This window comes from Melopsittacus undulatus, chromosome 8, assembly GCF_012275295.1.
Source record: "Melopsittacus undulatus isolate bMelUnd1 chromosome 8, bMelUnd1.mat.Z, whole genome shotgun sequence".
Classification (NCBI taxonomy): Eukaryota; Metazoa; Chordata; class Aves; order Psittaciformes; family Psittaculidae; genus Melopsittacus; species Melopsittacus undulatus.
The window spans coordinates 4,324,403-4,349,034 of NC_047534.1; the positions used below are offsets into that span (position 1 = coordinate 4,324,403).

General features: G+C 38.9%; 1 protein-coding gene across 1 annotated transcript in view; it reads right to left on the bottom strand.

Moving 5' to 3' along the window:
* The window catches only part of SDK1 (sidekick cell adhesion molecule 1), a 411,616-nt gene that overhangs the window by 199,884 nt on the left and 187,100 nt on the right, over positions 1–24,632 (bottom strand). The window contains exon 5 of the mRNA XM_005145297.4: positions 14,094–14,227. Within this exon, the coding sequence (XP_005145354.3) occupies positions 14,094–14,227 (134 nt within the window). The remainder of the gene's footprint in view (positions 1–14,093; positions 14,228–24,632) is intronic.

Below are 24,632 nucleotides of genomic sequence, written 5' to 3' on the forward strand. Positions count from 1 at the left end.
AGGAATGCATTCAAACCCATATGCATTTCTGTGATTCAGTGCACTCCTTCCCTGAATCAGGATCTGCACTTCCCATTGAGACTTTTATAGTACCTATCATGCAGTTTTGGTGAGCTCTGCATATTTTCAGAGGCTGCTACCCAGGATTCCTTTCTGAAACACAGATTTTAAAGTTCCTGTGGTGATCTAGGATGAAAAGGAGATATATCTTACATCATTCTGAAGGCCTCATCAAAAGGAACAAGTCTGGCTCTAAAGGCAAGCTCCCTCCTTTCATATTGCTGAGTTTGCAAAGGACAGAATGAGTATAAGACAACTTTGATGCAAGCCTCTCTGCCTTTTGAATTGATTGATTGTTCAATTCAGCTCACCTTTACCTCATGCTGGCCACAAACCCACTGTGGTTAAGGATCTGGAGATCACAGAAACCATATCACTGAACCCTTAAAGAAAAAGGGGGCTTCTGCCCTGTTTCAAAAGCTGGTTTTATAAAGTGCTCTACTTCTTACAACACACAGTCTACAATAACTGTATTCCTCCCCCCTCCTGTTTTTTAATACCTATACCAGAAAAACATAATGGGATGCTAAAATGAGCTGTATTTTTGAGTCAGTTAATTATAGGCCAATGTTTTTCCAGCCACCATTTCCTCTGGAGTCCAAAGGGTCACCAGCACAGGCAGGTTTGCTGCTTGCACTCCTTCACAAACCTTCCTATATAAGTCCCACAGCTTACGCTGCACCAAGAAGGTTAAATTTACTTATGAAAATGCTTAATAAAAGATATGACTGACAAACTTTTGCCTCGCTAATGTCACATAAGGCAAACCATGTACACCTCTGATGTGTATTTTAACAATGCCACCCAGTTAAAGTATAACAAACCCAGTATCTTCAGCGTTAACACACCAATGAGTTTTGTACTTTCTGTTCCACTGGGATACTGTGGCATGAAGCATGTGTAAACACTGAGAAGCCATCAAGGTTGCCTGTGGCATTACAAAGAGAAGCTGAAGTACCTGATTCACACAAAACTAAACCAGGATAATCGACTCATTAAACCCCAGTCTTTTAAAGACCATTGCAATAAAGTGCTGTCAGCTGACTTCATAAACCTCTACTTTAAACACAGTCTCCTTTTCTAGGAAAGAGCCTTTTTGCTTTAAAAGTAGCAAAATACAGCTCTGAAAAGAAATTGCCTTAAAGAAACAGTGCTTGCAAAGGCTGACAGGAAAACAGCTTGGTCGCTATTCACAGTAAACTCAGAACTTGTATGTTTTATGTTTCACAATGCAGAAATATTTTGACAAAATTAAAAACACCTCCTCTGGTCTGTAAAGAATTAATGAAGACAAACACTATCTACCTGCATCTGTCAGCCATAAACACTAGATAAACTGTTATTTCATCCCTCTCCTTTGTGAGCACATATGCTACAGCATCTCATGCTGCCGTGCTAATCAGAGGTCCATCACTTCTTCCATTACAAACACCCTTTGAAGGCGTTTCTAACAATCTGGTAAAGAAGATTTACCTGAGAAATTATCAAATTATACTGCTTTTTCCATCTTTAAACCATGGAAAAAACCCCCATCAAGTAGCCCAGCTGACTGTTCCTGTGGCACTGAAAATGGCGTGGTATTCACACTACAAGCTCCAACCAATATATGTAACTATCCTATCTGCAAAATAAACTCTGCATCATATTCAAGATAGGAATTGAGCAGTCACTACTCTGCAGTCCGAAAAGGTCTGCCCAATTCCAAAACATTTCTCCTCATTAGCCTATGAGGTGCAAATTGCCCTCTTCATTGATGAACATACCAGATCTGTCAGGTACAATTGAGTTGAAGGCTGTCTTCCTCTCCTCAGCACATCTCATGCAAGTCTTTGTGCTTGCTGATGACACAGCCAATCATACCAGTTTTCAAGGGCTCCCTCACAGCTGCAACATGCCATATTGATCATATATTAAACAGTAATCAATACCCTTTCTGAAAAGCAAAGTGGCAACTGACAATCCAAAGTCTATCAAGATGCTTTCAATTTTAAACAGCCTGCCACATTTACTGTGCTTATAGCTCATACAAGACACTTGAAGAGCTAAAATTCACATTTTGAGGGTAGGAAAACATAATGTCATATTCTAAATCATTGCTTCTTTCAATAGAAAAAATAATTCTTTTTTTAGTTCCTTATAGCTTCTTGAGTATTTTCCATTTGCATTACAAGGTAAAACTCATCTTCTTACAGTTAAAGGGAAGTGCTTTACATTTGAGCTTTTGTTTAGACCATCTCTCCTTTAAAACCATGCCTGCTGCACTGATTACCAGTGAACCAATGATAAATAGTCCTTTCCAAACCTAACCATTCTATGATACTTTTTAAAACACTTGCAAGGTACAAATGTTTTCCTCAAGGAAGCCATAGACCAGCTCCTAAACCAATGTGGTCAGAGATGAGTGTTACCGTACTGGCATAAGCCAAATTCACTATTAAATTTACCAAGGGAATATCCACAAGTAAAAGAATCTTAATTTAGATGAAGAAATCAATGTGCAACGTAACTGCTGACATTACAATGACCACAAAATTCAGCTCAGCAGAAATATTACCTGAAGGGGAAAGAGCTCCTCAAATGAGTAAACAAATGAACCCGTCACACCAAAGTTACTAAACACTGACTGGAAAACACGTTTATATGCATCTTCACAAGAAATCCCACAGTGTTGTACAGTTTCAGAGCAGATCACATAGGTCAGCATGAAGCTTGAGATCTGTATAATAATAACATGTTGAAATATAAGCAACCATACAAAATGATTTTATATGAAAGCATGAAATTAGTCCAGAAGTGATGAGCGCCTAATCACAATATGCACAAGAAGAAACCCTCAGGCTCTAAGTTCTCAGGCTACGTAGACACATGTGAAAGCTCTTTGCACTTGCATTAAAATACACATGTAAGTAAACAAGGCTTAAAATGAAGACATTAATTTTTGAGTTTTCTCTACCTTTATCTTTGTTTGCATCTGAAGTCCCCATTTTGAATTATAGAACAAAATGAACCTCACATATTTCAGCTATAAAGATTCCCACATAACCTTTACTTTGTGACATAAAGTTCACCAAATGAAATTAAGTCACTCCACAGTATTTCTTGGCCTTGTTCCAGGGCAATGTGGAAAGGAACATTTGTCATAATCACTTACAATTGGAAAAGAACAGGAAAAGATCACTGTTAATGACACAGCATCGCACTGCACAGGGAACTTTGCAGACCTGTCACTGCTCAACAACGACAGCAATGGACCTGGGATAATGTTCTATATAAGAGTGAGATGCAGTAAGTTTTGTGCACAATGTGATTTACAGCCTAAAAAGCAGCAGATTAGTTCCACCACATTTTATGCAATAAGTCCACTTGACTTATTTTGCTTCTTCCATTTGAGTTGATTGATTGATTGATTGATTGATTGGTGGGGGGTTGAATGAGCATAGCATGCCTGCCAGATCCTCCCTTATGCAATTATCCTCAGCATATTCCCTTTTCAGTTTCATGGGCCTTTTTAGATAGCTTTTACAGACTTGATTTAACATTCATAATCACCTTGAAAAGGCCATCTGCAATTTTAATCACTCACTACCAATTACTTTCTTTGATAGCTATGACAGTATCACTCACAGAGATCCGAAAGATCCACAAGGATAGGTGAAGGCAGCACTGGGAGAGGAGTTTCTTTCTCACCTGTTGTAGAAGATACAACATCACCAGCTTCTTAAGCCCTCACTGTCTTTACTAAGCCAGGTTTACGAGCACATGGCTTTGCAGAGTGGACTGAAATAGAGCCAACATGGAGTAAATAAGCAAGCTTTTCATTTTATCCCTCCTTAGTGCATAATAAGTGAGGAATAAAGAAAACCACCAAGCACAACTTCTCTTTCCTTCTTCATGCAATGCACTGCTCACGGCAGTACAACAGCAGTAAGTTTCCCATTCTCAGCCTGCAAACGTATTTAATAGCAAACATAGCTGGACAAATGTAATAGCAAGTCTGCAGAAACAGGGCCTTAGAGACCAGGACATTGTGTTCACCTTCCTGGCTGTGCTATTCCTTCATTTTTATCTCACAAAGCTTGCAGTCCTTTAAAAATACACTGTTTAACAGCAATATTCTCCCAGATGATACGAGTTGCAGCTTTGTTCCCACATTCCTTAGCTAAACTGATTTATCCACCATAAAGAGGCAGAGGTTGGGATTATGGATTATTTTTAAGGGGCTTAAAAGTGGAGACAATAGTTTGCACATGCAAAGAAATCAACATTTCTATCACCTTACAGCACAGTCTGTAGGGGAGTGGGGGGAATCAGAACTTGGATTACTCTGATGTTGAACCGCTCCCCAGAGGCAAATGACAACATGTGAAACTGAGCAGTACAAAACCAAGGGATAACAAACGCCCTGGACTGGCAATTTACAGCTCCCACGGTACAACCAAGTGGACAAGAAATCGATGCAGCTTTTACATACATCAGGTGAAGCGACCCAGGTTGCAGTCAAGCTCGAGTTTCTCTTCCTACTACAAACAGGGTAAGAAGTTCCAATTATTCTGTATTACTTCTTTTTAGGGTTTAGGAAGGACTTGCAGAGAATTTAGATTTCCAATACTATTTTCTTGTTCAAATTTGGGCAAAAATTGGTTATCTGATTTAAAAAACAACCCAAACCCAGTTGGGCAGTGCATAGATAAGTAACTTTCATCTTGCCTACTGAACAACCAAATCTAATACTTTAAGATCGTGTGTCTATGGAAAGGATAACATGTAAAGCTTTCCAGATGACCTTGAATCTTGCATGTCCTGACTCCCCAGTGATTAAGTGGTAGCTGCAATCACTTCATACACAAGGCTACTGTCTGCACTTTCAGCATTAGGCAAATCAAATCTATCTGGCAGAATGATGAGACAGACACGTGAGGGGTTTCCATCCTCATTCCATTTTCCTGTTCTGTGACATATTGAGAAGAAATTAAAAACATCTTTAATATGAAGAGCTTTAGAAATGATAACCCTGAAGCAATAACGTCTTTGTGAAAGCTTGAGATGAAAATTGGCTTTTGTAAATATGCTGGGGAGGCAGTTCTGCCATGTAGACATTTAGCATGTGTAATACAATTTTTAGGATAGGTTTAGATTTTTGCAGTAACTGAGTAAGTGCCAAAGTTATTCTATTAAACATCTGGTTTGAGCATATTTATTGTTCCTTATGTATATTGTTTATAAGGCTGTTCAAGCTTGTCTGATACAATGATAATTTAAAGAACACAATCAAACAGCTCCTAAATTACCTATTTTCTAACCTGAATAGTGAGTCCTGCTTCTATCACTAAAAATACATCCAACTGGGAAAAGATGGGAAACAAAGGAAAAGATTTCAAGTCGACTCCTCAGAATACTCCAGCAGTATGGCACAGCAGAACAGGGCTCAAGAGATCAAAAGGTGACATTCAGTAGAGGTAAATTGATACATGAGTCTCTAGCAACTCTTCCTTTTAAAGCTTCAGAATCATGATACTCACATGAACTGAAACACAAAGCACTTCCCGAATGCCTGCAGATCACTGTGCTTGTGTCTCCTCTGGAAGCTTTTAGAAAGTGTGATTTACCTTGGGTATACAGGATAATGAAATAAACGCTTCCAGAGAAAGAGACTGTTTGCCAGTCCTGCAGTCCCAGCAAGTGGCCAGCATAGGATGGTGCTTGATTTCAGTCTGCTGAGGTTTATTTCTTCTATGACTGCTACCATATGGTTTATCTCTACAGTAGATATCAATTTTTATAATATTATCAGTACATATTAAAGAGCTTTTTAAAGATCTCAAAGTACTACTGAGAAGTACAGACAGGAACCTGACTCACACCAACAATCAGAATTAAACATGAGTTTTAAGTATTTATAATAAGAGTGAGAAAACTGGTTCACTTCTCAGTGCAATGAAATAGGAAAAAGAAACCAAGCAGCAACATTTTCATAGCAGAACGCAGTGAAATTGGAAGTGGACCGTCAGGTTTACCATTTTTGCCCATGAAAGATGATTCAATATTGAATAAACAACATCACCTTTTTACATCTGATCAAAACAATGTTTATTTCAGCAGTTCCCATTCACCTTACTCCATTCTAGTGTATTAGTACAAGACTGAAGAAAAACACTGATCAAAAATGATACTTCCTTTGTGAAATCTGAAGTACTGTTTAAAACCCTGCAAGTAAAGCAGTGAGACTGAGCAATACTTTTCTGACCAGAAAAGTTTCCTGGCATTTCTCTTATGTTGGACTTCCAACAAATCAGCGCAGTTTGCTCAAGATGGCATTTCCTGGCTGGCATGTATAATTGATGGATGTCACATTTTATAAAGTGATTGCAAGGTAAATTCAATTTTCTCTTTTCCTTCTTTGTGTCCTCTAAGAGTCTCTTATCTTCACATATCAATTACAGAGCAGTGACAGAGATAGGATACAAATCACTGCGATGAATGTAATAGCAAAAGTGATTAGAGATAGGGAGAGATTAATTGCATGTGTCAGATATAAATAAAGGGTTTAGCAGACAACCCAGCATTTTGAGAGTGTGTGTGTATGTATTCCAGATCTCTTCCAGGCACACAACCTCAAACCTTACATAAACAGACAAGTGTAACATGAAGCTATGTTAAAATAACAATTTAGATTACAGAAACTTCAGCATTTGCCATTTTTTTCAGAGCTGTGTGCACAATGTATGCACATATGCCAAAGGAATGTAACCTCAACTTGGGTGCACTTCCTGAGCTTCAACCAGCTAGCAATGAGTCCCCATAACAATTGCAGTGCAGTGTTGCTGTTGGGAGGAAAGGAGCTAATTTTTTTTCCATAAACCACATACTTAAAGCTGCATTAAATTTGTTGATGCAACATGGTGAAAAGTGCCAGATATTCAAACACGCTTTATGCTGATTTTGGAGGTTTTAAGTTCTCTGTAAGAGTAAGAATTAAAAAAAATCTCATAGCAAGTTTATTTTAGTGTCTTTCCATTGTAAAACCTGCTAGCAGAGGACACACAACTTGCCTGGGATAGGGGCTATAGCAGATGCAAGAGTGCACCATATGTGGCAATAATAACCAAAAATAGCCCTGGGGAAGAAGAAATTGGAGACCAACCAATATTTCTATGTATCAAGAAGAGCACTGATAGAATGTCTTGGCAAAGCCAAAGAAAAGCTCACAGTACCACAGAGGTTTCTTGGCTCCTCTTCATTACTCCTGTAGCTGAGCAATCTATCATTTTGACCACAGGATTCCTTCTGTATCACTATGGTTAAAGTGAGGAAAGTTTTCCTCTAAGGCCAAGAAAGGTAGAGAATTCTGAAGAAGGTCTTAGCTGGAGCTTTAAGAAAAAAGGCAAAAATCCCAACAATGTAAGCTGGAGTCTAAGAATGCTGATAAATCCTGAACATCTCTGTTAGTCCTTTATAATGCGTGTAAAAATGATTCGACACTGCAATACAGTATCCTTTTTGGAGCAGATAAAAAGGTGAACCATTAAGAATATCAGCCTCCACGGGAATCCCTAGCTCTGGATAAAGCTTAAACTAACATTTGTTCCAATATATCAAAACCAAATCTTCAGCACTAACTCAATTTAGTCCTTTTTGTTATAGCTGCGATTGTTACTAAAATGCATTTGACTTAAATAAAGACATATTTATCTCTCTCAAAAGCACAGTGAAGTTGTACTCAATCTGTTCTCACAATAAGAAAAAACAAAGATCCCCATTTCAATATTTATGCCCTTTAGTATTAGAGCAGATCGGAGCTAGAACTGTACAAAAAGCATTAAGTCAGTATTTTGTCAGGATATTAATGATGGTGTTTACACAGAATTAACATTTTGGATTGCAAAAGAATAAGTGACCATCAAAGTGAGAGGCAAACATTTGCTCGTGAAGCCACACATGGCACAGCACTAGGGTGTCCTTTCTGGAAATTCTGCTTGACAAAGGGAAAGCAAAACCTGCCTAGAAAATGGAAAAGAAATGTTACTACTTGCAAGAGTGACCTAAAGCCAGTACACAGAGGGCTGAGCTGTGCTACATTTGACTTTGCCAGTATTTGGACAGAACCTCAGGCAATCACGTAGAACTATAGAATCATGGAATGGTTTGGGTTGGAAAAGACCTTAAGATCATCCAGTTCCAACCCCCCTGCCATGGGCAGGGACACCTCACACTAAACCATGGCACCCAAGGCTCTGTCCAACCTGGCCTTGAACACTGCCAGGGATGGAGCATTCACAGCTTCCCTGGGCAATCCATTCCGGTGCCTCATCACTCTCACAGTAAAGAATTTCTTCCTTATATCCAATCTAAACTTCCCCTGTTTAAGTTTTAACCTGTTACCTCTCATCCTGTCACTGCAGTCGCTATCACTACTGTCCCAATTGTGACACAGAAATACAATTTCATTTCATTCCATAGTCCTTCTCCTACCCCACCAAAGAAAAAGCAACTCAATTGAAGCACTAATTTCACCTCTGCAGCACTGACCCAGAGAGGCTAAGTGAAGTGAATTCCCTTGGCATGAACTAAGAACAGTTTGACAAGTTTACAGAGCCTGTGTGAATTTGCCCTCATAACAGGAATACCTACACCCTGGGGGTGCCAGCCCATTCCGGTTCATTTTGTTCCTGCCTATACCTGAAAGCTGGAGCTAGCTATGAAAAATTCATGCAGCAGGAAACTTCAAAGATATCCTTGAAGGATGCTCAACATCTGCTGACTTGAGCAAACCTTGATGGTTAATATGAAAAACTGCATTAGTGGAATGCTCTCTTCCAGAAAAGATGATGTCTGCTCAGAACCTTCTGAAAACTCTTTAACAAACCTGAGAGAAGGATGTAAAAGTGATATTCTACTAAATACACTGACAGGTAACATGGCGCTTTCCCCCCCACTTCCTTTCCATAGGACAAAAAGGACAGTTCATTTTTACAGACACTGAAAGTGACCTAAACATTCTGTGCTATCATAAGAACCTTTCTTTAGCTTAGAAAACCAACAAAATTTCAGTGCAAAACCAGTACCTTTCAAGTGTGACATGCGACTCCCCTTCTGTGACATTAATGCTTTGATACATTCAATGGAAGAACAATATAGATGCCAACCGGAGATAAGCACAACTTATTTATCCTTACATCAATGTTTGCTGTAAGAGAACAGTTGCAAAGGGGAAGCTGAGCAGAACGTGACACAATCCTATTTTAAACTAATTGCAAAGCAACCAAGCCAGGAGTTTAATTTTCAGTCCCCAACTTATTTTTTCACTTCTTTTTCTTAAGTATTGCCAATGCTCAAGGGGAAGATTTATCTTTGTTAAATGATAATTGCCTTTATCATCTTTGACTCCTCAAAAACGCTGGCTGGCGAGGTTTGGGAAACTTCCATCAATCTTGTTTGCTGCTTTCACAAAGCCTGCATCAGAACGAGACGTCAGTCTGCAGAACGCTCTGTATCCGCTGGTGTTATGAGGAGATCTTGAGACTGCCTAATTTACTAAGAAATCCATTCAAGTGACATGCATCTCAATATTTCACAGCTTAACGAGAAGGTCCAGCAGCAAGGCCCTGAATTGCTGTTCCAGACGATTAGCGCTGCAAAACCAATTGAAGCAGGAGCATCTAAGCTGTCACAACAGCTTATGCATACCCACCTTCTGCAAACCTGCCATTTAAATCATTTACTGGAGGACACTTCCATTTTTTTCCATAAAATATTTCAACTAAAGTCAGAAATATCAGTACATGCTAGGAAAAGTTTCTAACACAGGGCCAATGGCATTGCGTGGAAGTTAATGATGGAAAAAGCTCAGCAGGGCTTTTCAAACCTCTGAAGTGGCACCGGAATCTTGCCATGTCATGATATAAAGTAACAAGGACACACATTGAGTTCATTGGGGTACATACTTCAGCCAGCTCCTCGTAGTAATAAAAGGCAAAGGAAACCACTTCTTAAACTCTTGACTTACATACAAGAAATCCTTACGGTTTCAGTACCAAGCTCTTAACACCCCTGCTCCCCTTTTCCTTTAAAAAAGAGGAAGTAAGGGTTTTATGATGGCCTTAATTTAATGAACACTTGATCTTTACATGTCCTGCCACCACTGGTAAGATCAAAAGCATCTCACTTCATCCCCGACTGTCTTTAGGAAGAGATCGGACCATCTGTACTGCAGTGTATGGCAGGAGAAGGGGCACAGAAGAAAAAGCCTAAAGAACACAGGATTCATTTAAGATATTGTCATCAACTCTATTGGGCAGATAGAAATTGGGAAGAACATTACAGATTCCTCACTTGTTTACTGAAAAAACAGTATTCACATCTAAGAAGCTTGTAACAACTCAGTGATAGATCCGTTCTCACACCTTTCTGGTTAAATTAGGAAGTTCTAGTGATGGAGTTAATACTGAAATCCTCCAAAACAGTAATAGTGACTTTTAAACAGGGAGTGATGTATTAGCGCCAAAAGCAAGTTGAGTTTTGTTACTACGTCTGTTGCCAAATTCTCGACTTTCAGACTTCCCGATTTACTTGCCAGAATTTTGTGTTATTTACACGAAAGCTTGGACATATGGTTAAATAATGAAAAAAAGCCAAGATTTCCATTAGTGTGGCATACAGTTAAAATGATTTTAAGACATTTTAAATTTAGGACTAATCTACAACATCTCATACTAATATCAGACGTGATGTTATTCCTATTATTCTGTCTGTTGGACATCATTTCATGAAGCCTGTCACCTCAGAGATTATTTAATCTTCTTGAAATCAGTGGAAATAATCCGCTTGAAAGACACAATCACTGTTTTCAAGCACAGTTGGACTGGACCTTGTGCTGTGACATGGACGTTCACATTAAGAAACATGGTTTTAGAGGACAGGCACAGAGAACACCAGCGTTTAACCAAGCCAGAGATTCAGCTGTTAGGGAGAAACACTCATCAGTATTTGGATCTTATCACAGGGTGACCACATCTACTGGCTAATTCATCTTCCTGTGCCAAGTGTATTTAAGGAATGAACCATCCCAGCAACATGCACTGGGTGTGTGCCTTAGAAGCCCAAAACATCCTAACGGTCTGTTAACCCTCATGAAACCCAGGCATTCTCATGCCTTCACTTTCAATGCCTGACCAACCTCAGAACATATTGAAAAGCAAACCCAAACACAGCAGAAGCCACAGAGACAAGCCAGAAGGCTTCATTTTGAAGCTGTTTTCTGACTTCCATATGTTATGCTTGTAATCGGGGGCCATGGGTGGATGTAAGACTTCACGCTGCTTGGGACTCAATGAACTGTGGGTTAGGCTGTCAAGAAACAGAATGTCTCTACCTTTAACTCAGAGCTCTACTGGAAAATTCATTGTGATCGGGGCTTTCAAACTAGTTTTGATACATGCTCAACATCCTCAGATCTTATGCAACATGTATCAAACATAGTTATTAATTGAAGGACAGTTTAGTGTCTTTTCCAAGTGTCTCTCAAACTCCATTTACTTTCAGCCACAATTCAACATTGACTTTAATCTGCAGTATTTTTCAACCTAGTTGATTCTATAATTCTACATAACGCCCCATAACTCATCCTCTGCTTAGCTCAGGGCTATACCTTTCTCTTTCTGTCATTCTTGTGTTTCAGACCAGAAGAGAACAGATTATAGCCTTCTGAAAATCCTTTCCTACAGGCTAGAGCAAGTCTGACACTGATATCCTTCAAGGAATAACAAGCTGCGCATATCTAACAGTGTTCTCAGTGGACGACTGCCCTGGGAATTACCTACAGGTTTTGTTTTGCTTTTGCCCTCAGCTGAAAGTGGCGATACACATGCTGAGTCATGTAGCAAGGTTGTACTCAATAATTAATATATAATCCACTTACATGGAAATTGGATATTCCACTTTACTTGTGGTTTATTTGATTATGATTAAACTGTTTTTAAGTTTTATAACGTCCTAATGGAAAATGACAAGGGCCATCACTCACCATCTGATGAATGACAACTCAAAGTGGGATCCATACCTGCATGTACCTTTAATGACATGTTTCATGTATGTTTCTTCTTCAGATCAAAGATCAGACTGACCACAGAATCATAGAATAGTTAGGGCTGGAAAGGACCTTAAGATCATCTATTTCCAACCCCCCTGCCATGGGCAAGGACACCTCACACTAGACCATGTTAATCACTTCCTTTACAGGCACTGTAACGCCTTACAGCCAGTGTCTTTCTTCCACATACACACAGCACTACTAATCCAAGATATCAAGATACCAATTCAAAAACCTCATTGGTTAATATTCATTTTAACAAGCAGATCCATTTTTGGCTTTCATTCTTCATCTTCTTTTACCAATTTAGTCTTTCCTGGTTTTCATGTTCCAGGGAGACTTTGCATTCATGGTATCAAGTCTGTACACATTTTGAAGTGTTTTCTATTCCATATGCCCATATTACCTTCTGCTTTCCATAACACTTGTTATGCATGCATGATCACAAATCATTTCTAGCATTAATTAAGATATGAAATTAAAGTTGTAAGTGCATTATTGGTCACAATACAAACAATATGAATTTGCTTTAAAAATGAGATTACTAAAGTGTTAAACCTATTTATACTGTCAGAAATAATAATGTACACAATCTACATGCCACAGTACAGCCAGAGCTCACAAGTGGGTTTTGGAATATTGTTTCCACTTCAGAAAGATACACATAGAACCCCCCAAGAAATTCATTTAGCTTATAAACGTATCTGGAAGAAGACACAGGTTTATCTCTTCTGCTGGCTATGGAAGAAATACAGCTTCTGCGACCCTGATCCCACTAACAGGGTTTCTATTGCTTAAAGAACAACATTCCTTGAAAGCTGATTAGGAATTTTAGCAGGAAAATCCTATTTGCATTGAAATTCAATGTTTCAGAGGGACATAATGTTTTTGATGAACGTCTACAAACATAATTATATTCCCAAAAGCAATATGCCAGGTACCCTGCTTAGAAAACAGGTTGGACAGGGCTTGGAGAAACCTGGTCTAGTGGAAGGTATCCCTACCTGTGCAACCCGGGGGGGGGGCTGGAACTAGAGGTTTAGGATCTCTTCCAACCCAAACCATTCCATCATTCTATGATCTTCTAGAAGCCCAAACCATAAGAGCAGCCTGTCAGTAAAGCTGCCAGTGTCAACAATTTATTCAGCCATCTCTTTCTTGTTTCTACAATCAAACCCAGACACATTCACACAACAGACTAACACATTCCCTGTCTCACTGCTACATTAAAAACACCGTGACCCAATGCACTCAGAAAAGGAGCAAAACCATTCTGCATGTTTGGAATATTAATTTTCCTTACAAACACATTTACTAAATGTTTTACAAGAGTTTAGACATGCATATTTTCACTGAACATGCACCTCAGTTTATTTAATGGGCAGTCATCTTGCAACCCCATTGCTCTGCTGCCTCCCCCTCCTCTTGGCTATAAAAACTACTCGTAGGGTACCTCTGTAATGGAAGGTATTAATACAATTTGTGCAGTGTAAAATAATAAGTAGTAACAATGAAACGCATGTTCCCTGGGCCTCTGTGATAACTCCAGGTAAAAATAATGCCATAGACTGGGAATAGACTCATAAATAAATTTGCACTCAGAAGAGTGACTTGTTTACTTACACGCAATAGAAAACAATACATTACAAACCCCTGCATTGAAAAGAAATTATGATCACAATTTCACAACAAACAGCGAGGGATATCATGTACCTGCCTCGCACAAAATAAACCATTAGACAAGAGGCTCTGAGAGTGATTTGTTGAGGGCATGTACTCTCATAGGTCCCTCTTACTGCACAAGGAGTTCAAAGTACTCCAAACCAAGCAGAGAATGTTGACCTTCTGTAAAGATCCAATCCTTTGTTAGCAAGGCTCTTTTTACTAGGGCAGACTTTTGTCTGCAGCCTCAGTATGACAGCATATTATCCACAATTTGGATACTCACTTGCTATGCTGAGATGAATAAAGGGACTTGTCTTGTTCTCCCCATTCTTTTCATTGACCGCCTGGACATAGTAGCCTCCCGCATCAGACACTGATGTTGCAAGGATCACCAGCTGATTCTCCTGTGTGATGGCTCTGTTTAGGAAAGAAAAGGATGACTTTGAAACCAGGAGAATGGTATCCACTAGGCAAAAACCATACAACACCTGAGACTTGACAGACTGATAGGATATTCAATGGTCGTCTAAATCAAGATACCGGGAAATCAAAACCAGCCTAGTTTCAAACACATTCACAAGTAATACTTAAATCTGCGATGCCTCTTCTCTGTTTAGATTGTGCAAGATGCTTATGGTGGCATGCAGAAAGCTCCAACACATGAAAATACAATTGTTTAAGTGGGAATAAGAAGATGCACGAGAAATGGCAAATGACAACAGAGACGAATATACTACAAACTGTTATCATTATGGGTTGATGACAGTCCTGGCAAACATCAGTATGCTACAAAGTTGGTTTTATTGACAGCCTTCAACATGTCAAAACTAGACTATTACAGAGTGGCGCTCAGGAAATAACACCAGAGAAAGTAGAAATCAAAGGCAGCAGAACCTCAGAGGGTAAACTTTTTGTATTTATGGCATCACTAATTATCACAGAATCACAGACAAGAACATCAGCAAGTTAGAGCCTAATTGATATACACAAGTGATCTGTGTGTAGATAGAAGAGTTTTCCTTTAAAGCAGGTACAAAAGCACAACCCTGTAGTTAGCACAGGTGTAGACCTGAAGGACTCAACAAATGTCATCGCATAACACAAGTCTATTCTTGCTTAGGGCTGCTACATAACAAATGTCTGTATAAACCCCCTTGTAGGCAGCATCACCCTTTTGCTCCGATTACTTTGCATTTTACATCTATTAGATGGTCTTTTTCATGACTGTAAGAGACAAAGGTTTAATCTAGAGATAACATGTAAAAACTTAAGGGCTTAACAGAACAGAACACAGGAAGCTCAAAACCAATATAAGAATAAAAGAACATGAAAAGTTCCAGAGAAAGCCTGTGGAGCCAAACGCTGACAGTCCTGCAGACTGGGACAGGCCCAGACTTGGAAATCTGAATGCAAGACTTGGAGCAACAAACTCCTACCTTCACTTAGGTTACTTGATGAGAAGCCACACTGAGTTCATCTGTACTAACAGTCAAATCTTGGAGTGTGAGGTCAAAACAATATATAATATTATATTATACCGGATCAAACAAGTTCATACATCAATAGGCCTCCAAAAAATTGAGTGCTAAGTCAAAGTATTCATGCACTAATCAATCAATAACAAACTTCCTTGTACTGGCATGGTGTAGTTAACATTAATAATTCACAACTATTTTGCTTTTGAAAAATCATTTAAAGCAAATGGGGAAATCACACATTCCTACTCACTTTACTGCATAGGAAGGGGAATAAAAAAAACTAGAGAGAACACAGCAGTACTCAATGGCTATGTGTGTTTTATTCATAACCCTTCAATTTTCTAATGCGGATACAAACACTGAATCTCTATAATGCTATCATAGAAACACAGGATTGTTTAGGTTGGAAAAGATCTTTATGCTCACTGAGTCCCATCATTAACCAAGCACTGCCGAGTCCACCACTAAAGCATGTCCCCAAGCACCACATCTACATGTCTGTTACATACCTCCAGGGATGGGGCCTCCACCACTGCCCTGGGCAGCCTGTTCCAATGCTTGACAACCCTTTGGGTGAAGAAATTGTTCCTAATCTCCAATCTAAACTTCACTGGTGTAGCTTGAGGCCGTTTCCTCTTGTCCTATCACTTGTTACTTGGGAGAAGAGGCTGATTCCCTCCTCACTACAACCTCCTTTCAGGTAGTTGTAGAGAACAGTAAGGTCCCCCGAGCTTCCATTTCTCCAGTCTAAACAGCCCCAGTTCCCTCAGTCATTCCTCATCACACTTGTGCTCTAGACCCCAATAAATACAAAGCTCCTGAAAAATATATGTCTGTGTTTTCAGCTTTAAAATCAGCCATTACACATCAGCTAAAGAGCCTGTTCGAATTATCTTTATTGACAGGTTTTATTATAAAAACTACTAAAGAAGACCCCACAGTAGGATTTTTTTTTCCCCTTTATTCAATGAACCTGTACTAGCTTAATTGACTTAGAAAATGAATCAAAGAAACTGTGATAGATTTAGAGTGGGGATATAAAATGCAATTAATATGATACTTGATAAAGCAAATAAAGATAAAATTCAAATGAAGTGCTAATAATTGAATTAGAGACAATGACATTCACATTCATTTCTACTTTCATTCAAAAGAAAGCAGCATTAAAAGACTCTTTGAAAATACTGAGGTATACTTCAGGCTCCTTTGATACCAGCTGCAACTGTACCCAGAGTTTTAAAGGCGAGCCTTGACTACTGGTGCAATGCACGCTGTTGGTATCTGTATTAAATTGGCTGGAAACTTTAGACTTGAAAACCATTATACTCATCTACTAATCAAGAGCAAAGGAAAATATATTTATTAAGAAAATTGTTCAGAATTAAGTGGGTTTTTAAATATAATACACTAATACTTATTGGAGTGTGGGCAAAATGTAACGCAAGGGAAATGTAAGTAAATTTAAAGTATTAAATGAACCAATTGAACCAAAAATATCACTGCAGAAGGGCTAAACTTAATAAATTACATGTTCAAAATAGCGCAAAATGTTTGCTATTCAGTTACATAGAAAGAAAAAGATGAGAAAGCAACTACTGAAGACAACTCCTTGAGGTCATCGATTACACAGGTCAAATTAATGCTCGATTACAAATCCCACAATGAGCTATTGGTATCCTAAAAGTTCTGTGAAAAATGGCATGTTTCAATTTCATTAACTAAAGACAGGTACAGAGCAAGAGCTGAGCCTTCACAGGCTGCAGACCTGGGGAGTTTTATTCAGAGCAAGCCTGAGCCTCGTGCATCAGCAAAGTCCATTAGTCACGTTGTAAAGACTCATTAATTCCAATGTTTCTAAAGCATCTGCAGATCCATGCCCCAGTCCTTACCAGGCTTGCAGCCACTTTTTGCATAACAGCTGCACAGAACACCCTAACGTTGCCTTCACACGTTGTCTTGGGTTTATTGTTTGTTTGCATTGTCTGATACAACTCTTAAATCATGACAGCACCATGCTAATGTTCCAAAGCAAATCTAATTCCTGGCTGCTCAGTTCACCGGCACATTGAGGGAGCTGACTGAAGCAGATGGAGCGGGCTTGTCCCTAATTCATACCCAACACTGAATTCGTGAACATTTAAATCTTGCTTTCTTTTCAAGCAGTATCCAACTAGGTTCTATCTAACATTTTTGAGACAGAAGCAACCAAGAAATAAACTAACCAGACTGATCCTTCAGGATTTCTTGAGCATAGGGAAAAGTAGCATTTTAAATGTTACATTTTAATAGCAAAATGTCTTAAATTTCTTTGGAACTCAGTGGAAGCCTGTAGGGAACAGCAGCCAATATACATACAGCAACATGTCTGCAAGTGGTAGGCAGTTATAATGGTGGATTCAGTATTATCTCATGTCCTACGAGCATTTCAGCAACACCCTTACCACAAGGGCAGCCAGGGCAGATTGAGCTCAGAGTGAAGGTGAGTTGGAACTTTGAACAAGCTACATTTATGACATGCTACCTAGCCAAAGACTGCACTCTGACAGGGTGGGAAAGGCAGCAATGATGGGGACAAGTCACTTCACATACCCACTTCTTCAGAGTATCTGAACATATAAATAGGAACCTAACAAGGTTTTCATCATTTCCATTATTGCAACCACAATTTAGCACTTAGTTACACTCTGGGATTTTAAATTGCAGCCTTCCAAATTGTCCAAATACCCTAGAAATTCTGGTCCAAATAATCTCTAAATTTGATCTAAAGGTTATGGAAATTAATCTGTTACCATCAGTGGAACATTAATCAGACCTTTAGAAGTGACGAGAATTTTCCAAAGGGGATACCATTATGAAGGCATTTGAGACAAAGTTTTTTGGAATGAAATAAATTTTCCCTGCACTGAAAATTGCATCACTTACTAAAATGCTGCAAATGAACTCTTCAGTATCTTAAATAAGTGGATTTTCATTAATAACGGGGTTTTATGTGAAAATACTATGTGTAAATCTACTCTACAAGATAATTCCCAAAAGTCAGATATTTGCTATGGTTATTAGTCTATGAGATTACAGAATAAATAGATAATACTAGGTTATAAAAACATCATAAAATGAAAATCACAGAGTAACCTGATTAGGCTTTCTCTTAGCAGGCTGCCATCTGCTCATGAACCAGTGTGCAATATTTTAGTACAAAGGCCTTCATAAAGCCTCTTTTCCAATATTATCTCCAGCTAATACGAATATCAATCCCTCTTTACAAGCTATATTTTACTAGAAAACCTCAGTTCCCCTTTTAAAAACTTCTGTGCACATTACATAGCTCGCATTGATCTTTCTCCATGAGCCAGACACCACACGTAACAGTGGTGTTAATAGAAAAAGGAGAGATTATGGGGTAATAACAGCATAATTACTAGAAGACATCCCCAGTGGATTTCCCCTTTTGGAAAAACCACACAGATACACTTCAGTTAAACCCACAGCTGTTCAAGTGAAATCCTGACTCGGAGTAGTGCATGCATGGCTTAACAGAGTGAGCAGTTCAGCACCCTTGTGTCTTCCAGTTCTGATGGAGTATTGCTATACAAAAACATTTAAATACATGTCTTTCACAAACAGTTCATGTTTTTCAGGACTCAACAGAGCAAAATTCTAGTTTATGTGCTACGGCAATGTGACTGGATGCCACTATTCAGGTTCCAGGTATATTGCAGCTCCAAATCATAGAAGCATAAAACCATAGAATGGTTAGGGTTGGAAAGGACCTTAAGATCATCCAGTTCCAACCCCCCTGCCACGGGCAGGGACACCTCACACTAAACCATGTCACCCAAGGCTTCGTCCAACCTGGCCTTGAACACCACCAGGGATGGAGCATTCGCAACCTTCAAGCATCTATTAACAAAAACTTCATACTTACACAGCTGAATATTAAAGTAAATATTAAAATATTAATAATATTAATATTAAAGTAAATATTAAAACCCAAATATTAAGTGTACAAATTAATGCATTCATTTTACAATCCATGCCAGTTAATACTAGTGCTTCTCTAGCTATGCCATGGCACAACACATGCTTCTGGGAAGCAACTGGCTTTCTACTCATGAAAGCGTCCCCAGGTTACACAAGAATAACCAAGGCAGTCCTAATTGCCAGGCAGAAGTTGAATGCTGTTGTGAAATGAATGAAGACAAGCTATTAACAGGTTTAGCAGATATGTTTCCAGAAGAAAATGAGGGAAGCAGTTGTATTTCCATGTTTTAAGCTTGGCTTCACTATCCTCCCCCTAGCACTAGTTTTAGAGTTTTAAGGTCTGGGTTAAGCAAGGCTATATTCTCTATGCTTGTTCATGAATACATTACACAAAGCCTGTTCTGTGCAAAACAAGGGTAAGGCTGGAATGGAAGTAGATGGAAAACTGTACATGACAAATCATCAGTGATCCACTACCTGACTGGAAAGCTGTATCAGGTAGAAACCCATAGGGTCTGTCCTTGGAACGAAGGAATTGTTCTGGAATTATTTAATATTTTCACTGGTGTTTGTTGACTGATTATAGATTTCGCTTCCTAAGTCTGCAGCTGAAGTCCCAAAGACTGTGGAAAACAGCATTAGAATTCCAAATGTGTAAGTCCTGTTTAAGCCTCTCTACAAGACTGAGGTTTGCAGCTCAATGAACAAGTTCAAAGCATTGTTATTTGAGAAGGAATTACTGACTATGGAACAGGCAAACCTCACAAGAGGTGCAAAGAGTGGTATCATTGGAAAGTATATTAAATAACCCTGTTTCACATCCAGTGTGTGGCCTCCACTCAGTTTTGGTTACTAGATTTAAGCACGTAGGCTAGTCAACCCCCCCAAAACCACATCAGAACCATCCACACCTCCTCCCAACCATCCAATCCTAAAGAGTAATCTAGAAACCGTGACATGCAGGAGAGTACTCGACAAACACCCCAAAAGTCATCCCAAGTGTTTTCAGATGGGTGCAGGACTGTGACAAAAGAGCATCTCTGATGTAAGCAGAATCATCAAATATTAAGTCTGTTATAAAAATCTTAGGAGTTTGCCTCAGAAAAAAAAGCTTATTTTTAGTCTTTGGAGATAGAGACTCCCAGAAAGGATGCTCAGATGAATTATCCCAAACACATACTTAAAATCATGCTCATATCAAGCAATTACTGGCCTAGAGATTAAAACCCCCACAAAACAAACCCCAAGATAATCACTACACAACTGATCATGAAGGAGATGTTTGCAGTGAGAGACAATGCTGCCAATCCAGAAGCAAGCAATTACAATAACAAACCAAAGAATAATCATAAGTGAGTTACTTATGTTAAAATGTTCTTTCTCTCCCCCCCAGGAATTCAGCCGCTTCAATTCTTGTTTAATGTAACTTAATCATCACACAAATATACTCGCTTTTTAAATTATTATTACATTTTAAGCAACAAGAATTAGTACAGCTGATATAATAACCCATGTGTGCTTGAAACACAGCTCTTGGGTGTTATCATACTGAACACCACTGATGTGTGCCTGGATGTGCTATTCCAGCAACAGCAGTTCTCAAACTAGTAGAAAAATATGGACTTTCAAGACAAAACCTACACCTCAGTCAACAACTGAGCCCAAAGAATAAATTAAGTCCATTTTCTCCAGTCTTCTCTTCTAAAACTCCTACTGCATTGAAGATACTCGTAAATAGAGTATCTATTTTCTTCTCTTTCAGTTTATCATCTAATCAAAACACTGAAATCCTCTTTCAACATCACTATCTGTTGCTATGGACATAGCTAGCAACCACTGCAAAGGATAATAGTGGAAACTCTCTATTATAAATGGGTTATTTAAACAAAACGTTGCAGTTAAAAAGTATCAGAGGTTGTTGATCTACACAGCTGGCTGATTTCACTGACAGCAAGCACAATCATTTGGGATTTTATAGCTCAGCTTTCAGATGCAGACATGAATATTGCTCCTTTTTATGATATTTCTCCTGAACCCACTATTCAAGATGCTGTTTTTCTCCCAAACACCATTTTATTTTCCTTTTCCTCCACTGTAAAAGGAAAACTTCTGTTATTTAATTGTAGCTGCACTTCCCATGCAACACATCAATGTAATGGTATGTGGTAGAGTGGTTTGTAGTCAAGTATTAAAGAGCTTCCTGTGCAATATTGTATCCTCATACCATTATTTCACTGAGATAGATTGGGTTTTATTCTGTAGTATAAAAGGCATGACTGTGAACTGCACTAACTGTAAAACAAATTAGCAGCAGTGCAGGCCTGTCACAGGGCAATGCACTGAGAGATGACTGATTATACAACAATGATCAAGAAAGCTTCAACCTCTTAAAAACAGATTTAGCAGATACATTTAAATGTGCCACACTGTGCTTGCTTAGGCACTCCCAGCCTCTGGTTATTCATGTTCCTGTATCTGCCTCAGCACCACCTCTGCCATTTTATTCCCCATTCTCCACATATCTAATTCAAATCCATCCATTCTCACATTGATGCAGCTGAGAATAAGATGTGGCACAGCTGTTGCTGTCCAAACACACCGCAGGGATTCACAGCAACTGAAGTATCTACAGTTTGGAAATAAAATTGCAAATCTCTTGACAGGTCAATGCAAATCTCCAACATGTTTGGTCAGTTCTCTCAGCTGAAACAAACTCTTCTTCAGCAGCTGAATACACACACATGAGTATATCTACAATTGATATACTGAGTAAACAGAGCACTGACAGAAATCACCTGGCTGTAATCATGAAACCTAATGGCAGCTGTGTAGCATTGAAGATGAAACAGCCACACACATGGAAGACCTCCAAGAGGACACCTGCAATGACCATTTATCACCACATGTGCCAGAGGCTTTGTTTTACTTCTAGTGCTAGAAATATGGGTCCATCTTACAGACATCATCCAGACTTACTGTGCTAGCCCTACAGGTGAGCAGAGCAGTACTGAGCTGGCCATTTAACTCCTTCAGGTCATCCAAAATACAAGTATGTTGAAATAAAGGGGAGGATTTCAAAGGGTAGGAAAATCTGCACAGCCATAACATATTACACCCCTGTTCTGATGAGGAGTAGGGAACGTTATGCTCCAGAACTAACAGCCTAGCAGTCCATTAGTTTTTAAGATGCATTACTTCTCCTTTTAATAGTACTGAATCTTTAGGCAAAGATCATGGAGATGGTAAAAAATAGCAAGTGACTCCAGCATTACCGTCTCCTGCTGCCAAAGAGCACAGTACCGGGTAGCAACAGAGCAATTTATTTAGACAAGTTTTACTATGAAAGATAATTAAAGATTTAGTGGCCTGGGTCGATACAACAGCAACACTAGCTACACAGAGCACTGCAGGTTGCTGAGACTAGCAAGCTGCAGTACTACAACTAGCAATTTGTGTTACTGCTGCACATTCTTTGTACAGTTATTATACAGTACCGTAGGTTTGCTGTCTACATCAAAACAGTAATTTTGTGCATTTATTTCTACTCACACGCTATTAAGACATACACTGCTGCTATGCAGCATGAACTGAGCACAAGCCCTAGAGCCAGGTATATCTAGGTTTTGCCAGTGACACGCAGTGTAGCACTGGGTGAGTTATTTAGCTTTTCTGTCTGTATGCTTTGCTGAGAGGAAAAGGATAATACATACATGTATCTCTTTCTATGGTGAAAAAATGTATCTAGAGGCTTAAATAGTTAATACCTCTAGCACTTAAAAGATGGAGAGGATTATGCAAGTGCTAAGTCTTAATGCTCCTTACTTTCCCCCTTGCATTTCAGTTTGAATATCAGGCATTTTGTTATGACTTAAGGAAAAGCATCTTCTTGCTTTCTGATTTTTAACTGCTTGAACATCTCCTACACTATACACACTGTGCAGGTGAGCAGTGCTTTCCAAACATCAGTCTTCTAGTAACTCATGGCATTGCACTACTTCTTTCAGCAGTCTCCTCAATACCGACTACAGATACATTTAGTAACAAATGTCCATCACCAAATGGCAAAATCCTGGGCTTACCGAAACTAAAACAGCAGAAGAAATGTCAAGTTAGACAATCACAGACTCTTTATTAATGCTCTTAATGCAAACATTTCTAAGCACTTCAAGTCAGTGACAGCAAAACATCAACAAAATATGGTTAAAATACATATATATAAGCAGAACTTCAGCAGAAATTTAAAAGGAAGCAGTGATGCTGTATGTCTATCATAAATAGGCCATACAGTGACATAAAAGCAAAGCCAGGCTGGATGCATTCAACCATACATTAAACATCCATATGAAGCCAAACACCGGAAACTTGGAATAAAAAGCAAAGTGCAATAGCACCGCAGCATTTGGTGTTAGGGTTTCTACCCAAACATGATTTCCTGTCACTGCTGTGTGAACCAGAGCACAGTAAACAACTGGAAAATACTGCTCTGTCAATAGCAGTTTATCTATCCCGTTAGGTATATACACTGCTAGTCAAAACTAATACAAGACAAAATTTCTTCAGAAAGAAAAGGAGAGATTCCTCTCTCCGATAAATGAGGCAAACATAGAGAGCTGCTGTACAGCACAGGTACATGATTCTAAAAGGTGGGAAGAGAACTTACAAGGGGGTTTACTCAAGAGATGGAGAAATGCAATTATACCTAAAGCTAACCATTCGATCACCCCTTTCCCAGGCAAAGTATTGCTCTATATATTAAAAACTATGAATCCTCAATGTGAGCATCAGTGTATTTTAAAATGAAATGTGCTGGAAGATAGCCTTTAGACATTCAGAAATACAGATCCCTTTTGGGATCCATTTGTACATTGCATTTGAAACCTGGTTGCAGCCCTTGACTCCAAAGCTCATAAGAAACAGTTCAATGGCCAACTAACATGTAAACAATGCATGGTTAAAGAAGCAACAAAACAGATAGGTATTTTTCTTCCTTTGCTTTCAACTTGGATGGTGCTGCCAAACACAGGAAGATAGTAACCTATCATCTCCAATTATTTTTCAATTACTTGCAATCGATACACAGATGTGTTTGTATGACTTATTGCTCATTTGACTTCTGAGTCTAATGACACAAATTTCCTTGTGGTAAATTTCCCTGTGGTAGAGCAGTGACACATATCCAGGACTCTTGGTTGTAAAGCTTAAGGAAGTCAGAAGGCCAAAGCTTGTGTAGTAAATCCTGCCAGTCTTCTGGTTAGAATGACAGCAACTTCTACTACAGAAACAGCCCCAGTGGTAACATAAAACTTCAACTCCCTTCCTTTGATACTGAACTATAAGCTCCACACATTCCCTCTAATGAAGAG